Source organism: Nerophis lumbriciformis, linkage group LG25, assembly GCF_033978685.3.
Source record: "Nerophis lumbriciformis linkage group LG25, RoL_Nlum_v2.1, whole genome shotgun sequence".
Lineage (NCBI taxonomy): Eukaryota > Metazoa > Chordata > Actinopteri > Syngnathiformes > Syngnathidae > Nerophis > Nerophis lumbriciformis.
The window spans coordinates 1,924,592-1,939,569 of NC_084572.2; the positions used below are offsets into that span (position 1 = coordinate 1,924,592).

Here is a 14,978-nt window from a genome sequence, read left to right on the forward strand (position 1 = left end):
CAAAATTTGCATGGTTGGGTGATGGTTTGGGGTGCCATGTCATCTGCTGGTGTCGGTCCACTCTGTTTCCTGAGATCCAGGGTCAACGCAGCCGTCTACCAGCAAGTTTTAGAGCACTTCATGCTTCCTGCTGCTGACCTGCTCTATGGAGATGGAGATTTCAAGTTCCAACAAGAATTGGCGCCTGCACACAGCGCAAAATCTACCCGTGCCTGGTTTACGGACCATGGTATTTCTGTTCTAAATTGGCCCGCCAACTCCCCTGACCTTAGCCCCATAGAAAATCTGTGGGGTATTGTGAAAAGGAAGATGCAGAATGCCAGACCCAAAAACGCAGAAGAGTTGAAGGCCACTATCAGAGCAACCTGGGCTCTCATAACACCTGAGCAGTGCCAGAAACTCATCGACTCCATGCCACGCCGCATTAACGCAGTAATTGAGGCAAAAGGAGCTCCAACCAAGTATTGAGTATTGTACATGCTCATATTTTTCATTTTCATACTTTTCAGTTGGCCAACATTTCTAAAAATCCCTTTTTTGTATTAGCCTTAAGTAATATTCTAATTTTGTGACACACGGAATTTTGGATTTTCATTTGTTGCCACTTCAAATCATCAAAATTAAATGAAATAAACATTTGAATGCATCAGTCTGTGTGCAATGAATAAATATAATGTACAAGTTACACCTTTTGAATGCAATTACTGAAATAAATCAAGTTTTTCAAAATATTCTAATTTACTGGCTTTTACCTGTAATTCTGGTGTTGTGACCTCTGTTTACATTCGTCAAGTAAAAAAAAATACCTTCTCGCTGTCTATTTTAGAACTGCCAGCCTCGGAACTAACTGTTCAAATTGTAATCATCCAAATAAGCGTAGCAGCAAAGTAGAAAGCAGTCAAGGTTGTGGCTGGAAGAGTGAACGCAGGCGACAGGTAAACTAGCTGACCATTCTAACTAGCGAGCTTGTTTTGGCGCCCCTGATCGTCTCCCTGTCCTGCAATTCAGTGCGGCGTTTAAGCGCAATTATTTATTTTTTTAAACTTGGGACTTCCCGCGGGCAGGATTTTGGACGTGGCAGGTCGGACACGGCCGTAGTTTGGGGACCCCTGGTTTAGATCATGTTTTTGGACATTTCATTTAAATAAAAATTAAAAAAATGCAGAAGTGATATTTTAACAATGTTTAAAAACGCGGATTGTTTTGATGCCTGAATACTAGAGATGTCCGATATTGGCTTTTTTGCCGATATTGTCCAACTCTTAATTACCGATTCCGATATATACAGTCGTGGAATTAACACATTATGCCTAATTTTGTTGTGATGCCCCGCTGGATGCATTAAACAATGTAACAAGGTTTTCCAAAATAAATCAACTCAAGTTATGGGGAAAAACACCAACTTAGCACTGCCATATTTATTATTGAAGGCACAAAGTGCTTTTTTTTTTTTTTAACATGCCTCAAAACAGCAGCTTGGAATTTGGGATATGCTCTCCCTGAGAGAGCATGAGGAGGTTGAGACGGGGGGGGGGTGTATATTGTAGCGTCCTGGAAGAGTTAGTGCTGCAAGGGGTTCTGGGTATTTGTTCTGTTGTGTTGTTACGGTGCGGATGTTCTCCCGAAATGTGTTTGTCATTCTTGTTTGGTGTGGGTTCACAGTGTGGCGCATATTTGTAACAGTGTTAAAGTTGTTTATACGGCCAACCTGATCGTCTTCCTGTCCTGCAATTCAGTGCGGCGTTTAAGCACAATTATTTATTTTTTTAAACTTGGGACTTCCCGCGGGCAGGATTTTGGACGTGGCAGGTCGGACACGGCCGTAGTTTGGGGACCCCTGGTTTAGATCATGTTTTTGGACATTTCATTTAAATAAAAAATAAAAAATGCAGAAGTGATATTTTAACAATGTTTAAAAACGCGGATTGTTTTGATGCCTGAATACTAGAGATGTCCGATATTGGCTTTTTTGCCGATATTGTCCAACTCTTAATTACCGATTCCGATATATACAGTCGTGGAATTAACACATTATGCCTAATTTTGTTGTGATGCCCCGCTGGATGCATTAAACAATGTAACAAGGTTTTCCAAAATAAATCAACTCAAGTTATGGGGAAAAAACACCAACTTAGCACTGCCATATTTATTATTGAAGGCACAAAGTGCTTTTTTTTTTTAACATGCCTCAAAACAGCAGCTTGGAATTTGGGATATGCTCTCCCTGAGAGAGCATGAGGAGGTTGAGGCGGGGGGTGTATATTGTAGCGTCCCGGAAGAGTTAGTGCTGCAAGGGGTTCTGGGTATTTGTTCTGTTGTGTTGTTACGGTGCGGATGTTCTCCCGAAATGTTTGTCATTCTTGTTTGGTGTGGGTTCACAGTGTGGGGCATATTTGTAACAGTGTTAAAGTTGTTTATACGGCCACCCTCAGTGTGACCTGTATGGCTGTTGACCAAGTATGGTTTGCATTCACTTTGTGTGAAATGCCGTAGATATTATGTGACTGGGCCGGCACGCAAAGAAAGTGCCTTTAAGGATTATTGGCGCTCTGTACTTCTCCCTACGTCCGTGTACACAGCGGCGTTTTAAAAAGTCATACATTTTACTTTTTGAAACCGATACCGATAATTTCCGATACTACATTTTAAAGCCTTTATCGGCCGATATCGGCAGTCCGATATTATCGGACATCCCTACTGAATACTCTAATTACATGCTGCAACCTGCATAGTGAAATCACCCAGGTATCCTCATATAAATATTTAGGGGTTCATATTGATAATCTTCTCTGCTGGAAGACACATATTGACAAACTGTGCAATAGACTGCAACAGAGGCTATATTTCTTGCGAAGATTAAGATTGTACGGCGTAAGCAGCCACATCATGATGATTTTCTACCGTGCCATTGTAGAGAGCATCATTAGATACGGGATCACCTCATGGTTTGGCAACCTAACCGTTAAGCTAAAAAGCAAACTGGCCGGCATGCATAAAACGGCAATGAAAATCGTAGGGAGGAAAGAATATGAGCCTATACAGAGCATCTATGAGCAGGCAGTTAGGAAAAAAGCTAAGAAAATTATTTCCAACTCACAACACCCACTCTTTCCTGAATATGGAACCCTGCCATCAGGGAGAAGACTCCGGGTCCCACTATGCAAATCTAACCGCCTTAAATTATCATTTGTCCCAGCCTCCATTAAGCTGACCAACAATGTGCAATAGAATGTTAATACATAGGTTAGCACTTTTTTAGCACATAGCACTTTAGAACTAAGCACTTTAGCACACAGCACTTTATCCATGAGCTCTAGTGCAATGCACATTGGTACTTTATCTTTATCTCCATACTGTAGATTTTATGCCTACATCAAAGATGCCACCTATGTCTATCAAGCTCCATGTTCTGATGTTTAAATGTTAGTTGTATGGTTGTGGTTGTGTCTGTGCTTGTGTTTTTGTTCTGTTGTTTTTTGGGTATGTTAAGAAAGCAATGGTGCACTGTGCCCAAGACAAATTTCCCCGCGGGGACAATAAAGTTGAACCTTGAACCTTAACGCGGAAAAAGTATTTCTAGTAACACCGCGCCTTAATCAGAGCGGTAACTACTGCAACTATGGACCTACTGAGCCGATGAGCTGCTGCATCCCCTCCTATTTTATCGTCGCAGCCAAAATCGTGATTAAAATTCCATTAATTGTGCAACACTAAGTTGAGTCTCCGCTCGGGATGGTGTCCTGCTGGCCCCACTATGGACTGGACTCTTACTATTATGTTGGATCCACTATGGACTGGACTCTCGCAATATTATGTCAGACCCACTCGACATCCATTGCTTTCGGTCTCCCCTAGAGGGGGGGGGGTTACCCACATATGCGGTCCTCTCCAAGGTTTCTCATAGTCATTCACATCGACGTCCCACTGGGGTGAGTTTTTCCTTGCCCTTATGTGGGCTTTGTACGTTGTGGCTTGTGCAGCCCTTTGAGACACTTGTGATTTAGGGCTATATAAATAAACATTGATAAACATTGATTGAAGTAGACATCTCATCACGGGACCAAGCCTACCAAGCTTGAAGGCTTTCTCGCCCACTTTGTCGAGCTCGGCGTATGGGTCATGAAGCGTCCACGCGGTGACCTGAAACGATGAGCAAACAATGAGCACGGACCGTCTTCTTCAAACTGATGCACCGGCGAGTGTCGGGTCAGCGTACAGCAGGAAGTTCCGCCTCCTCATCGACGACCTGCTGCCGTTGTCGAAGCACGCGGCCTTCGCTCGGCGCCTGAACGTCACAAAATTCACATTGTGGGCCTTTTTTTTTTTTAAACTTCCACACTTGGAATATGTCCTCGCAAACCTGCTGCCTCTCCACATGCTCCTCTGCGTCCTGCTCCATCACATCATTCACGGGAAGGAAGCTCTCCTCGGCTGCGTCCGTCATATCTGCGCCACCTGACGCTGCAAAAAAACAACCTTATGGAAGAAGCCGTGCTAGAAAGCGAGAATTTGTGCGTGTACCAGGAGGCTGCAGGTCCTGGTCTGAGAGAGAACTGCTAGATATAGGGCACTGGGCGAGGAGGATCATGTCCTGCAGTCCAGGGAAGAACCGATTTATCCAGAAGTCCTTCTGGCTGCACAGGACGTCACCTTTCACGCTGACGCACAAAAAGACAGCTGACACCTGCAGGTCACATGCGGTGTTGCATGGGAGGAAGACTACACCCACCTGATGAGGGGCAGCTTGTGCTTGTGGGAACCATCAAGAGCAATCAGGGACTCCGGAGGAAGAGGTGTCACTTTCACCAGCTGACAAGAGGAAAAGGAAGTCTGTGTGAGCGGCGCGAAGGTCGCTGCTGTCTCTTGCAAGGTCTCACCGCGCCGCAGTCGTCCTTGTCCACGTTGTTCGTCATGTCGATGTCCAGAGGCGAGAACTGCACACGTCAAGGAGTATGGCAGAAGCAATCAAATCCACTTAATTTATACAGCACATTTAAACAACAAATGTTTCCAAAGTGCTGCACAAAAATATTAAACAAGATTCAAATACTATTCTTGGCTCCACCAATGACTGAACAAAAACAAAATACATTTATATAAAACAAATTATAAAAGTAAATATGATTTTTTTTTAAAAACGATTTTAAAGGGTAAAACAATAGAAATACACTAGAGATGCGCGGTTTGCGGACACAACCGCGGAGTCCGCGGTCGGGCGGGTAAAAATAGATTTTAAATAGATGCGGGCGGTTGAACCAATTCGGAAATATATACAGGTAAAAGCCAGTAAATTAGAATATTTTGAAAAACTTGATTTATTTCAGTAATTGCATTCAAAAGGTGTAACTTGTACATTATATTTATTCATTGCACACAGACTGATGCATTCAAATGTTTATTTCATTTAATTTTGATGATTTGAAGTGGCAACAAATGAAAATCCAAAATTCCGTGTGTCACAAAATTAGAATATTACTTAAGGCTAATACAAAAAAGGGATTTTTAGAAATGTTGGCCAACTGAAAAGTATGAAAATGAAAAATATGAGCATGTACAATACTCAATACTTGGTTGGAGCTCCTTTTGCCTCAATTACTGCGTTAATGCGGCGTGGCATGGAGTCGATGAGTTTCTGGCACTGCTCAGGTGTTATGAGAGCCCAGGTTGCTCTGATAGTGGCCTTCAACTCTTCTGCGTTTTTGGGTCTGGCATTCTGCATCTTCCTTTTCACAATACCCCACAGATTTTCTATGGGGCTAAGGTCAGGGGAGTTGGCGGGCCAATTTAGAACAGAAATACCATGGTCCGTAAACCAGGCATGGGTAGATTTTGCGCTGTGTGCAGGCGCCAAGTCCTGTTGGAACTTGAAATCTCCATCTCCATAGAGCAGGTCAGCAGCAGGAAGCATGAAGTGCTCTAAAACTTGCTGGTAGACTGCTGCGTTGACCCTGGATCTCAGGAAACAGAGTGGACCGTCACCAGCAGATGACATGGCACCCCAAACCATCACCCAACCATGCAAATTTTGCATTTCCTTTGGAAATCGAGGTCCCAGAGTCTGGAGGAAGACAGGAGAGGCACAGGATCCACGTTGTCTGAAGTCTAGTGTAAAGTTTCCACCATCAGTGATGGTTTGGGGTGCCATGTCATCTGCTGGTGTCGGTCCACTCTGTTTCCTGAGATCCAGGGTCAACGCAGCCGTCTACCAGTGGACCGACACCAGCAGATGACATGGCACCCCAAACCATCACTGATGGTGGAAACTTTACACTAGACTTCAGACAACGTGGATCCTGTGCCTCTCCTGTCTTCCTCCAGACTCTGGGACCTCGATTTCCAAAGGAAATGCAAAATTTGCATGGTTGGGTGATGGTTTGGGGTGCCATGTCATCTGCTGGTGTCGGTCCACTCTGTTTCCTGAGATCCAGGGTCAACGCAGCCGTCTACCAGCAAGTTTTAGAGCACTTCATGCTTCCTGCTGCTGACCTGCTCTATGGAGATGGAGATTTCAAGTTCCAACAGGACTTGGCGCCTGCACACAGCGCAAAATCTACCCGTGCCTGGTTTACGGACCATGGTATTTCTGTTCTAAATTGGCCCGCCAACTCCCCTGACCTTAGCCCCATAGAAAAATCTGTGGGGTATTGTGAAAAGGAAGATGCAGAATGCCAGACCCAAAAACGCAGAAGAGTTGAAGGCCACTATCAGAGCAACCTGGGCTCTCATAACACCTGAGCAGTGCCAGAAACTCATCGACTCCATGCCACGCCGCATTAACGCAGTAATTGAGGCAAAAGGAGCTCCAACCAAGTATTGAGTATTGTACATGCTCATATTTTTCATTTTCATACTTTTCAGTTGGCCAACATTTGTAAAAATCCCTTTTTTGTATTAGCCTTAAGTAATATTCTAATTTTGTGACACACAGAATTTTGGATTTTCATTTGCCACTTCAAATCATCAAAATTAAATGAAATAAACATTTGAATGCATCAGTCTGTGTGCAATGAATAAATATAATGTACAAGTTACACCTTTTGAATGCAATTACTGAAATAAATGAAGTTTTTCAAAATATTCTAATTTACTGGCTTTTACCTGTATATACATAGTTAAATGTTGTTACCCACATACGAAAAACGAGCAGCACCCTTTGAAACAGTCAATTATTAATCAGGCACCGCGTCCCAGCAACAAGTGCCGCAAGTGAGCGCTCCTTCAGCGCAGCAGGGCGCATTTTAGAGGCCAGGCGCTCTTGCCTGAATCCTGGCACTGTAGATGCCATTTTATTCCTGCATAGTGCTAACAAAAAAAAAAAGTAAGTAGACATACGGTTGGATATGTTAAACGAATTAGTCTACGTTACCTATAGGCTATACCAAATAAGCCCATGTCTAACCTATATTGAGTTCGGTCAGCTAAATAATTTTGATGGTTACGTGTTGTTTGGGCGCACTACAATGCAAAGGAATTAAGGCAATTGCGTTGTTTATTGTGGTTTTTTTTCTATTGGAGATATACTACTATGTGTGAATAATTATTTGGCCTCTCTTTCAAGTGAAGCGCATCTCCGATTGGCGACAATGTAAGGATATTTAGCCTGCTTTGTTTGTCGCGATCGTCTATTTTCATTATAATTCCAGTTTGATGATAAAGTGCAGTCTGATGGGTTTGATTTCCCCCCTTCAGCTATTTGCCTTGGCCAATAAGTTGCAGGTAATTTATTATTATTTATTTAATTTATTTTTGTTTAAATAGAGATGACATACATATGTTATTGTATAATTTAAGTTTGTGCGCGTGATTGACAGCCTAAGGCTTATGAGGCACATTTTTTATTTATTTTTTTATTTCAACTTAAAAACGTATGAGCCTATGCCTACAACATAGGCTATGTGTTTATCTTTATTTTCCTGCCTGTCGTTGACAATGGAGATTGTCTGATATTTTGTCATGGCTGCAGATCAATCAATAAAGGTTCATCTTTGTTGCGAAATTTTTCACTGTGCACCCCGCCCTCGTCCCTATTTGGGCATTATAACGTTAACAAGTTAATATTCATTGAAATAAATTCAGAACATTTTTTTTACCTAACGAAAATATAGGCCTAGTCTTTCTAAAACATTGTTTTAACTTCTTAAAAGCCTTGTTCTGCTTGCTGGAACTGCGCACACAAAGTGTGGAACGCACTCCTGATCTGACGGCATTGGCAACAATAGTCAACGCTTTCTTAATGGAAATGACAATAATATTATAATAATGATAAATAATATTATCACGCATTAATATATCTTAGCCACTAATGCGTGGCCAAGATATATTAATGCGTGGCACGCATTGAATGTCTCTGCTACATTGGATCAGTCTCCTTTCTTTAACAGGCAAAAGCTTTATAACCTCACTAATATGCTTGCATCGTCTATATTAGATATATAACAACTGGCGGATGGCGGGCGGGTGTGGTTTTGATTAAATGGTGGTTCGGGTGGATGCGGATGGTTGACTACTTTTGTGATGCGGTTGGGTATGAAATAATTGCCTATCCGCGCATCTCTAAAATACACATTTGAAAACCGAGGACCACACAACTAAGCGGTAGAAAATGGATGGATGGATGGAAGATTCAAATACTATTCTTGGCTCCACCAATGACTGAACAAAATAAATATACATAAAAGTAAATATGAGTAAAAACTATTTTTAAAGGGTAAAACAATAGAAATACACATTTGAAAACAGAAGACCACACAACTCGCGTAGTGTTACTTTCCAAAGTACTGCACAAAAATATTTAAAAACAAGATTCAAATACTATTCTTGGCTCCATCAATGACTGTACAAAAACAAAATAAACTTTTATAAAACCAGTATAAAAGTAAATATGATTAAAAACTATTTTAAAGGGTAAAACTAATTGAAACAATAGAAATACACATTTGAAAACAGAGGACCACACAACTCACATAGTGTTACTTTCCAAAGTGCTGCACAAAAATATTAAACAAGATTCAAATACTATTCTTGGCTCCACCAATGACTGAACAAAATAAATATACATAAAAGTAAATATGAGTAAAAACTATTTTTAAAGGGTAAAACAATAGAAATACACATTTGAAAACAGAAGACCACACAACTCGCGTAGTGTTACTTTCCAAAGTGCTGCACAAAAATATTAAGATTCAAATACTATTCTTGGCTCCACCAATGACTGATCAAAAACAAAATACATTTATATAAAAGTAAATATGATTTTTAAAAACTATTTTAAAGGGTAAAACTAATTAAAACAATAGAAATACACATTTGAAAACAGAGGACCACACAACTCACGTAGTGTTACTTTCCAAAAGTGCTGCACAAAAATATTAAAAACAAGATTCAAATACTATTCTTGGCTCCACCAATGACTGAACAAATTAAATATATATAAAACCGATATAAAAGTAAATATGATTTAAAAACGATTTTTAAAGGGTAAAAAACAATAGAAATACACATTTGAAAACAGAGGACCACACAACTCACGTAGTGTTACTTTCCAAAGTGCTGCACAAAAATATTTAAAAACAAGATTCAAATACTATTCTTGGCTCAACCAATGACTGAACAAAAACAAAATACATGTATATAAAAGTAAATGATTTAAAACTATTTTAAAGGGTAAAACTAAAACAATAGAAATACACATTTAAAAACAGAGGAGCACACAACTCACGTAGTGTTAAAAGCCAGAGAATAAAAGTGGGTCTTAAGACGAGACTTAAAACACTCCACTGTGGGAGCAGTTAGGACATGGAGGGGCAGAGTGTTCCAGAGCTTAGGGCAGACCACAGCGAAGGCCCTATCTCCCCAGGTTTTACTTGGGCACCACGAGCTGGAGCTGTTCTCTCGGACCTCAGAGTGCGCGCAGGAGTGTAAATTTGGATGAGGTCTGAGATATGAGGCGGCAGTCCACGCGAAGCTTAAAAACCAAACGGCAAAATTTCTAAATCAATTCTAAAATGAACAGGTAGCCAGTGCAAAGTCTGAAAAATTTGGGTTATATGCTGGCGTTTCCCGGCCCCTGTTAAAAGTCGTGCTGCCGCGTTCTCCACTAACCAACCGGGAGAGAGCTTTTCGGCTAATGCCAGCATAAAGTGCATTGCAGTAGTCCAGGCCACTTGAAATAAAAGCATGCACCACTTGTTCAAAAAGGCTAAAAGTAGATGTCCGATAATGGCTTATTTGCCGATATCCGATATTGTCCAACTCTTAATTACCGATTCCGATATATACAGTCGTGGAATTAACACATTATGCCTAATTTTGTTGTGATGCCCCGCTGGATGCATTAAACAATGTAACAAGGTTTTCCAAAACAAATCAACTCAAGTTATGGGAAAAAATGCCAACACGGCACTGCCATATTTATTATTGAAGTCACAAAGTGCATTATTTTTTTTTTAACATGCCTCAAAACAGCAGCTTGGAATTTGGGACATGCGCTCCCTGAGAGAGCATGAGGGGGTTTGGGGGTGGGGGGTTGAGTAGGGGGTAGCGGGGGGTGTATATTGTAGAGTTAGTGCTGCAAGGGGTTCTGGGTATTTGTTCTGTTGTGTTACGGTGCGGATGTTCTCCCGAAATGTGTTTGTCATTGTTTGGTGTGGCTTTACAGCGTGGCGCATATTTGTAACAGTGTTAAAGTTGTTTATACGGCCACCCTCAGTGTGACCTGTATGCATACCTGCCAACTTTTGAAATCAGAAAAACCTAGTAGCCAGGGTCCAAGGGCCGCAGGCCCCGGTAGGTCCAGGACAAAGTCCTGGTGGAGGGTTCAGGGCTTCGCCCCCCGACGCAAAATGATTATTAGCATTCAGACAGGTTAAAATGTTGCTAAAACCATCACTTTTCTATCAGTCACAGTGACTTTTCAAAACAAAAATATTACAGCAAAAATCATATGGGTTGATTGACATGTTTATTCTGTAAGCTAACTTCAATAGTTTGAAATTATTTTGACAGTTAATGCCAGTTATCCTGTCAACCTTTCACAAGACTTCAATTTGTTCATTGAAAGTATAAACACTTTTTACAGTAAACAAATGGTAAAACAGTACTAAAAAATTCCATTAAAAAAAAAAATTGGTGTCATTATTAACTTTCTGTCCAAGCTTGTATAATCTACTGCCTTGTTCAATTGTAAAAAATATTCTGTGCCTAAAATTCACATTTCTATCACAATTATCATACTGTAAACATGGTAAGCTAACTTCATTAAAATTAATAGTCCTGTCAATAGCATGGAATTACAATTCAAATGTAGTTTTTTTGTAAGCCTTTCAAAAGAATTCAAAATATGAAAAATTAATGAAAATTAATTGAAGCCATCAGACACTTGAAAAGTGGCACATCACATCTCTAATGTAATCATTTGAACTTTTCAACAGAAATAGCACTGCAAAAATATTAAGGACATACTTCTGTATTTTGGTAGTTATGCTGTCAACATTTAACAAGATTTCTTCAACTTGGACTTGAAAGCATAAATAGTATAAACACTTTTAACAGTATGTCGTGCTGTGAAATACAGCCGACAGGATTGCGCACCAAACACGAAGCAAGGCCAAAGCGCATGCATGGTGCAGGAGAACAAAGGACTTCTTTCATTTAAGGTTTGTGATAAACCATCAAACTCATTCGTTAAAAGGACTCTATAGTAATATAAAGCAAATTTTTCTGGACATTATCATGCAAGAAAAGTTTATTTTTGGGACCGCGATCACCGCGTAATGATTTTTAAAGGTTGCATTACAAACATTTAACTGTCCCATGTGATCAGCCAGTGCGATTGGAAGTCCATGCTCAATTATTGCCTCCGTAAATAAAACTTCGGCATTCATCACATCCAAAGAATCTGTTTGGGCGACGAAAAACGTTGAAAGTTTTCCACTTGTATCGCTAGCAACGGCATTAGACTTGTGTTTTTTTGTCCCAACGTGGTCTTTTACATCGCTAATTCCTCCGTGTCTGATCGAAAAATCTTGTCTGCACAAGGTGCAATTCGCGTAGTTTTCACCCTTTTTTTTTTTTTTTAATTAATGAAAAACCGTATTTTTTATCACTGCAACCGTAACCTGGAATAGGTTGATGAAAGCCGTACGAATTACGGGAAAACCGGAGTAGTTGGCAGGTATGTGTATGGCTGTTGACCAAGTATGCTTGCATTCACTTGTGTGCGTGTGTGTGTGAAAAGCCGTAGATATTATGTGATTGGGCCGACACACAAAGGCAGTGCCTTTAAGGCACGCCCCCAATATTGTTGTCTGGGTGGAAATCGGGAGAATAGTTGCCCCGGGAGATTTTCGGGAGGGGCACTGAAATTCAGGAGTCTCCCGGGAGTGTTGGCAAGTATGACTGGGAGACGCAACTGCTCTGTATTTCTCCCTACGTTCGTGTACCCCTCTGTACAGCGGCGTTTTAAAGGGGAACATTATCACCAGACCTATGTAAGCGTCAATATATACCTTGATGTTGCAGAAAAAAGACCATATATTTTTTTAACCGATTTCCGAACTCTAAATGGGTGAATTTTGGCGAATTAAACGCCTTTCTATTATTCGCTCTCGGAGCGATGACGTCACATTGTGACGTCACATCGGGAAGCAATCCGCCATTTTCTCAAACACATCATCGTCGGTGTGTTGTCGGAGGGTGTAACAACACAAACCGGGACGGATTCAAGTTGCACCAGTGGCCCAAAGATGCCAAAGTGGCAAGAAATTGGACGTAATTTGTTCAAAATACGAGGGTGTGGGGAAAGCCGACGAAATGGTCAGTCGTTTGTTCCGCACACTTTACCGACGAAAGCTATGCTACGACAGAGATGTTCCCGCAGACGAGCGAGCTAAACCCCCTGGATGTCTTGGCTCACACCGCTCTACCGTCCCTTATGCCACCGAAGATGATCAAGAGAAGAATATCGACCCTAGCTTCCCTGGCCTGCCGACATCAACTCCAAAACGGGACAGATCAGCTTTCAGGAAAAGAGAGCGGATGAGGGTATGTCTACAGAATATATTAATTGATGAAAACTTTATTCATTACTCGCGGTTTTACGTAAATTATTATACATAAACTGTGTCTACTAGAGATGCGCGGTTTGCGGGCACAACCGCGGATTATCCGCGGATCGGGCGGATGAAATTAAAAAAAATTAGATTTTATCCGCGGGTCGGGTCGGGCGGTTGAAATAAAAAAAAATTAGATTTTAAATAGATTCAGGCGGGTGGCAGTTAAACCAATTGGTAAATATATATACATAGTTAAATGTTGTTACCCACATACGAAAAACGAGCAGGCAACTGCAGCATATGCCACAACAGAAGAAAAAAAAAAAAGAGATGGACACTTTTACGGAGCGGAGAAGGCCCCCGACGCCTCGCCGGGGTCCGGAACCGAGACCCCTTCCCCCGAGAGGGCCCCACCGGGAGCCGTAGCTGAGGCGATCCGCGAGAAGGGCCCGACGCACGTCCAGGGTCACCACCGCACCGACACCCCGCCTCGTCCGCCTTCGCCGCGGCCGGCGTCACGCGCAGCAGGTAAGCAGCTTACCTGCCCGCCACCCCCGTGGCCGGGGGCTCGTAACATGGGTCACTCCGCGCGCTCCGCCCGCGCAGCTTACCTGCCCGCCACCCCTGTTGCCGGGGGCGCGTAACAGGGGTCACTCCGCACGCAGTGCGCTCACGAAAGGGGTGGGGCTCACCCTGGTTGATCTAGACAGCAGGACGGTGGCCATGGAAGTTGGAACCCGCTAAGGAGTGTGTAACAACCCACCTGCCGAATCAACTAGCCCTGAAAATGGATGGCGCTGGAGCGTCGGGACCATACCCGGCCGTCGCCGGCAGCGAGATGCGCTTGGAGGTGCGCTCAGCGCGGCTCCCATATGATTGCGCACTGGTGTGCGTCTGGGCCGTGACAGCGTGGCACGCGAATGTCTGTGCTGCATTGGATCAGTCTCCTTTCTTTAACAGGCAAAAGCTTTATAACCTCACTAATGCCTTGCATCGTCTATATTAGATATATAACAACGGGCGGGTGCGGTTCTGATCAAATGTTGTATCGGGTGGATGGCGGATGGTTGACGACTTTCTGATGCGGTTGCGGATGAAATAATTGCCTATCCGCGCATCTCTAGTGTCTACCAATAATTTAGCTTAAAAACATTAATTTTTTTCAATCATTCGAGTACATTTGGGTAGTCTTGTGTAATGCAGTATTTTGTGTCTATTTAGGTATGGTTAACCTGAGTGAAGTCTCCCCATTATTTTGTTACAGGTGTTACAGGTTGTTAGTTTCCTTTAATGCCAAACAAACACATACCAATCGTTGGTTAGAAGGCGATCGCCGAATTCGTCCTCGCTTTCTCCCGTGTCGCTGGCTGTCGTGTCGTTTTCGTGGGTTTCGCTTGCATACGGTTCAAACCGATATGGCTCAATAGCTTCAGTTTCTTCTTCAATTTGGTTTTCGCTACCTGCCTCCACACTACAACCATCCGTTTCAATACATGCGTAATCTGTTGAATCGCTTAAGCCGCTGAAATTCGAGTCTGAATCCGAGCTAATGTCGCTATACCTTGCTGTTCTATCCGCCATGTTTGTTTGTATAAACATCACTGTGTGACGTCACAGGAAAATGGACAGGTGTATATAACGATGGTTAAAATCAGGCACTTTGAAGCTTTTTTTTTAGGGATATTGCGTGATGGGCAAAATTTTGAAAAAAACTTCGAAAAATAAAATAAGCCACTGGGAACTGATTTTTAATGGTTTTAAGCCTTCTGAAATTGTGATAATGTTCCCCTTTTTAAAAAGTCATAAATTTTACTTTTTGAAACCGATACCGATAATTTCCGATATTACATTTTAAAGCATATATCGGCAGTCCGATATAATCGGACATCTCTAGTTAAAAGATAAAAACAGTGTTCATACCTGCCA

General features: G+C 42.0%; 2 protein-coding genes across 2 annotated transcripts in view; one reads left to right on the top strand and one right to left on the bottom strand.

Annotated features, from left to right (window-relative positions):
• The window catches only part of ncaph2 (non-SMC condensin II complex, subunit H2), a 40,022-nt gene that overhangs the window by 21,975 nt on the left and 3,069 nt on the right, over nt 1–14,978 (bottom strand). Inside the window, exons 6-11 of the mRNA XM_061983558.1 lie at nt 4,878–4,934; nt 4,730–4,809; nt 4,522–4,658; nt 4,361–4,461; nt 4,217–4,285; nt 4,071–4,140 (exon numbers count right to left, since the gene is read on the bottom strand). Of these exons, the coding sequence (XP_061839542.1) occupies nt 4,071–4,140; nt 4,217–4,285; nt 4,361–4,461; nt 4,522–4,658; nt 4,730–4,809; nt 4,878–4,934 (514 nt within the window). The remainder of the gene's footprint in view (nt 1–4,070; nt 4,141–4,216; nt 4,286–4,360; nt 4,462–4,521; nt 4,659–4,729; nt 4,810–4,877; nt 4,935–14,978) is intronic.
• The window catches only part of socs2 (suppressor of cytokine signaling 2), a 42,068-nt gene that overhangs the window by 9,212 nt on the left and 17,878 nt on the right, over nt 1–14,978 (top strand).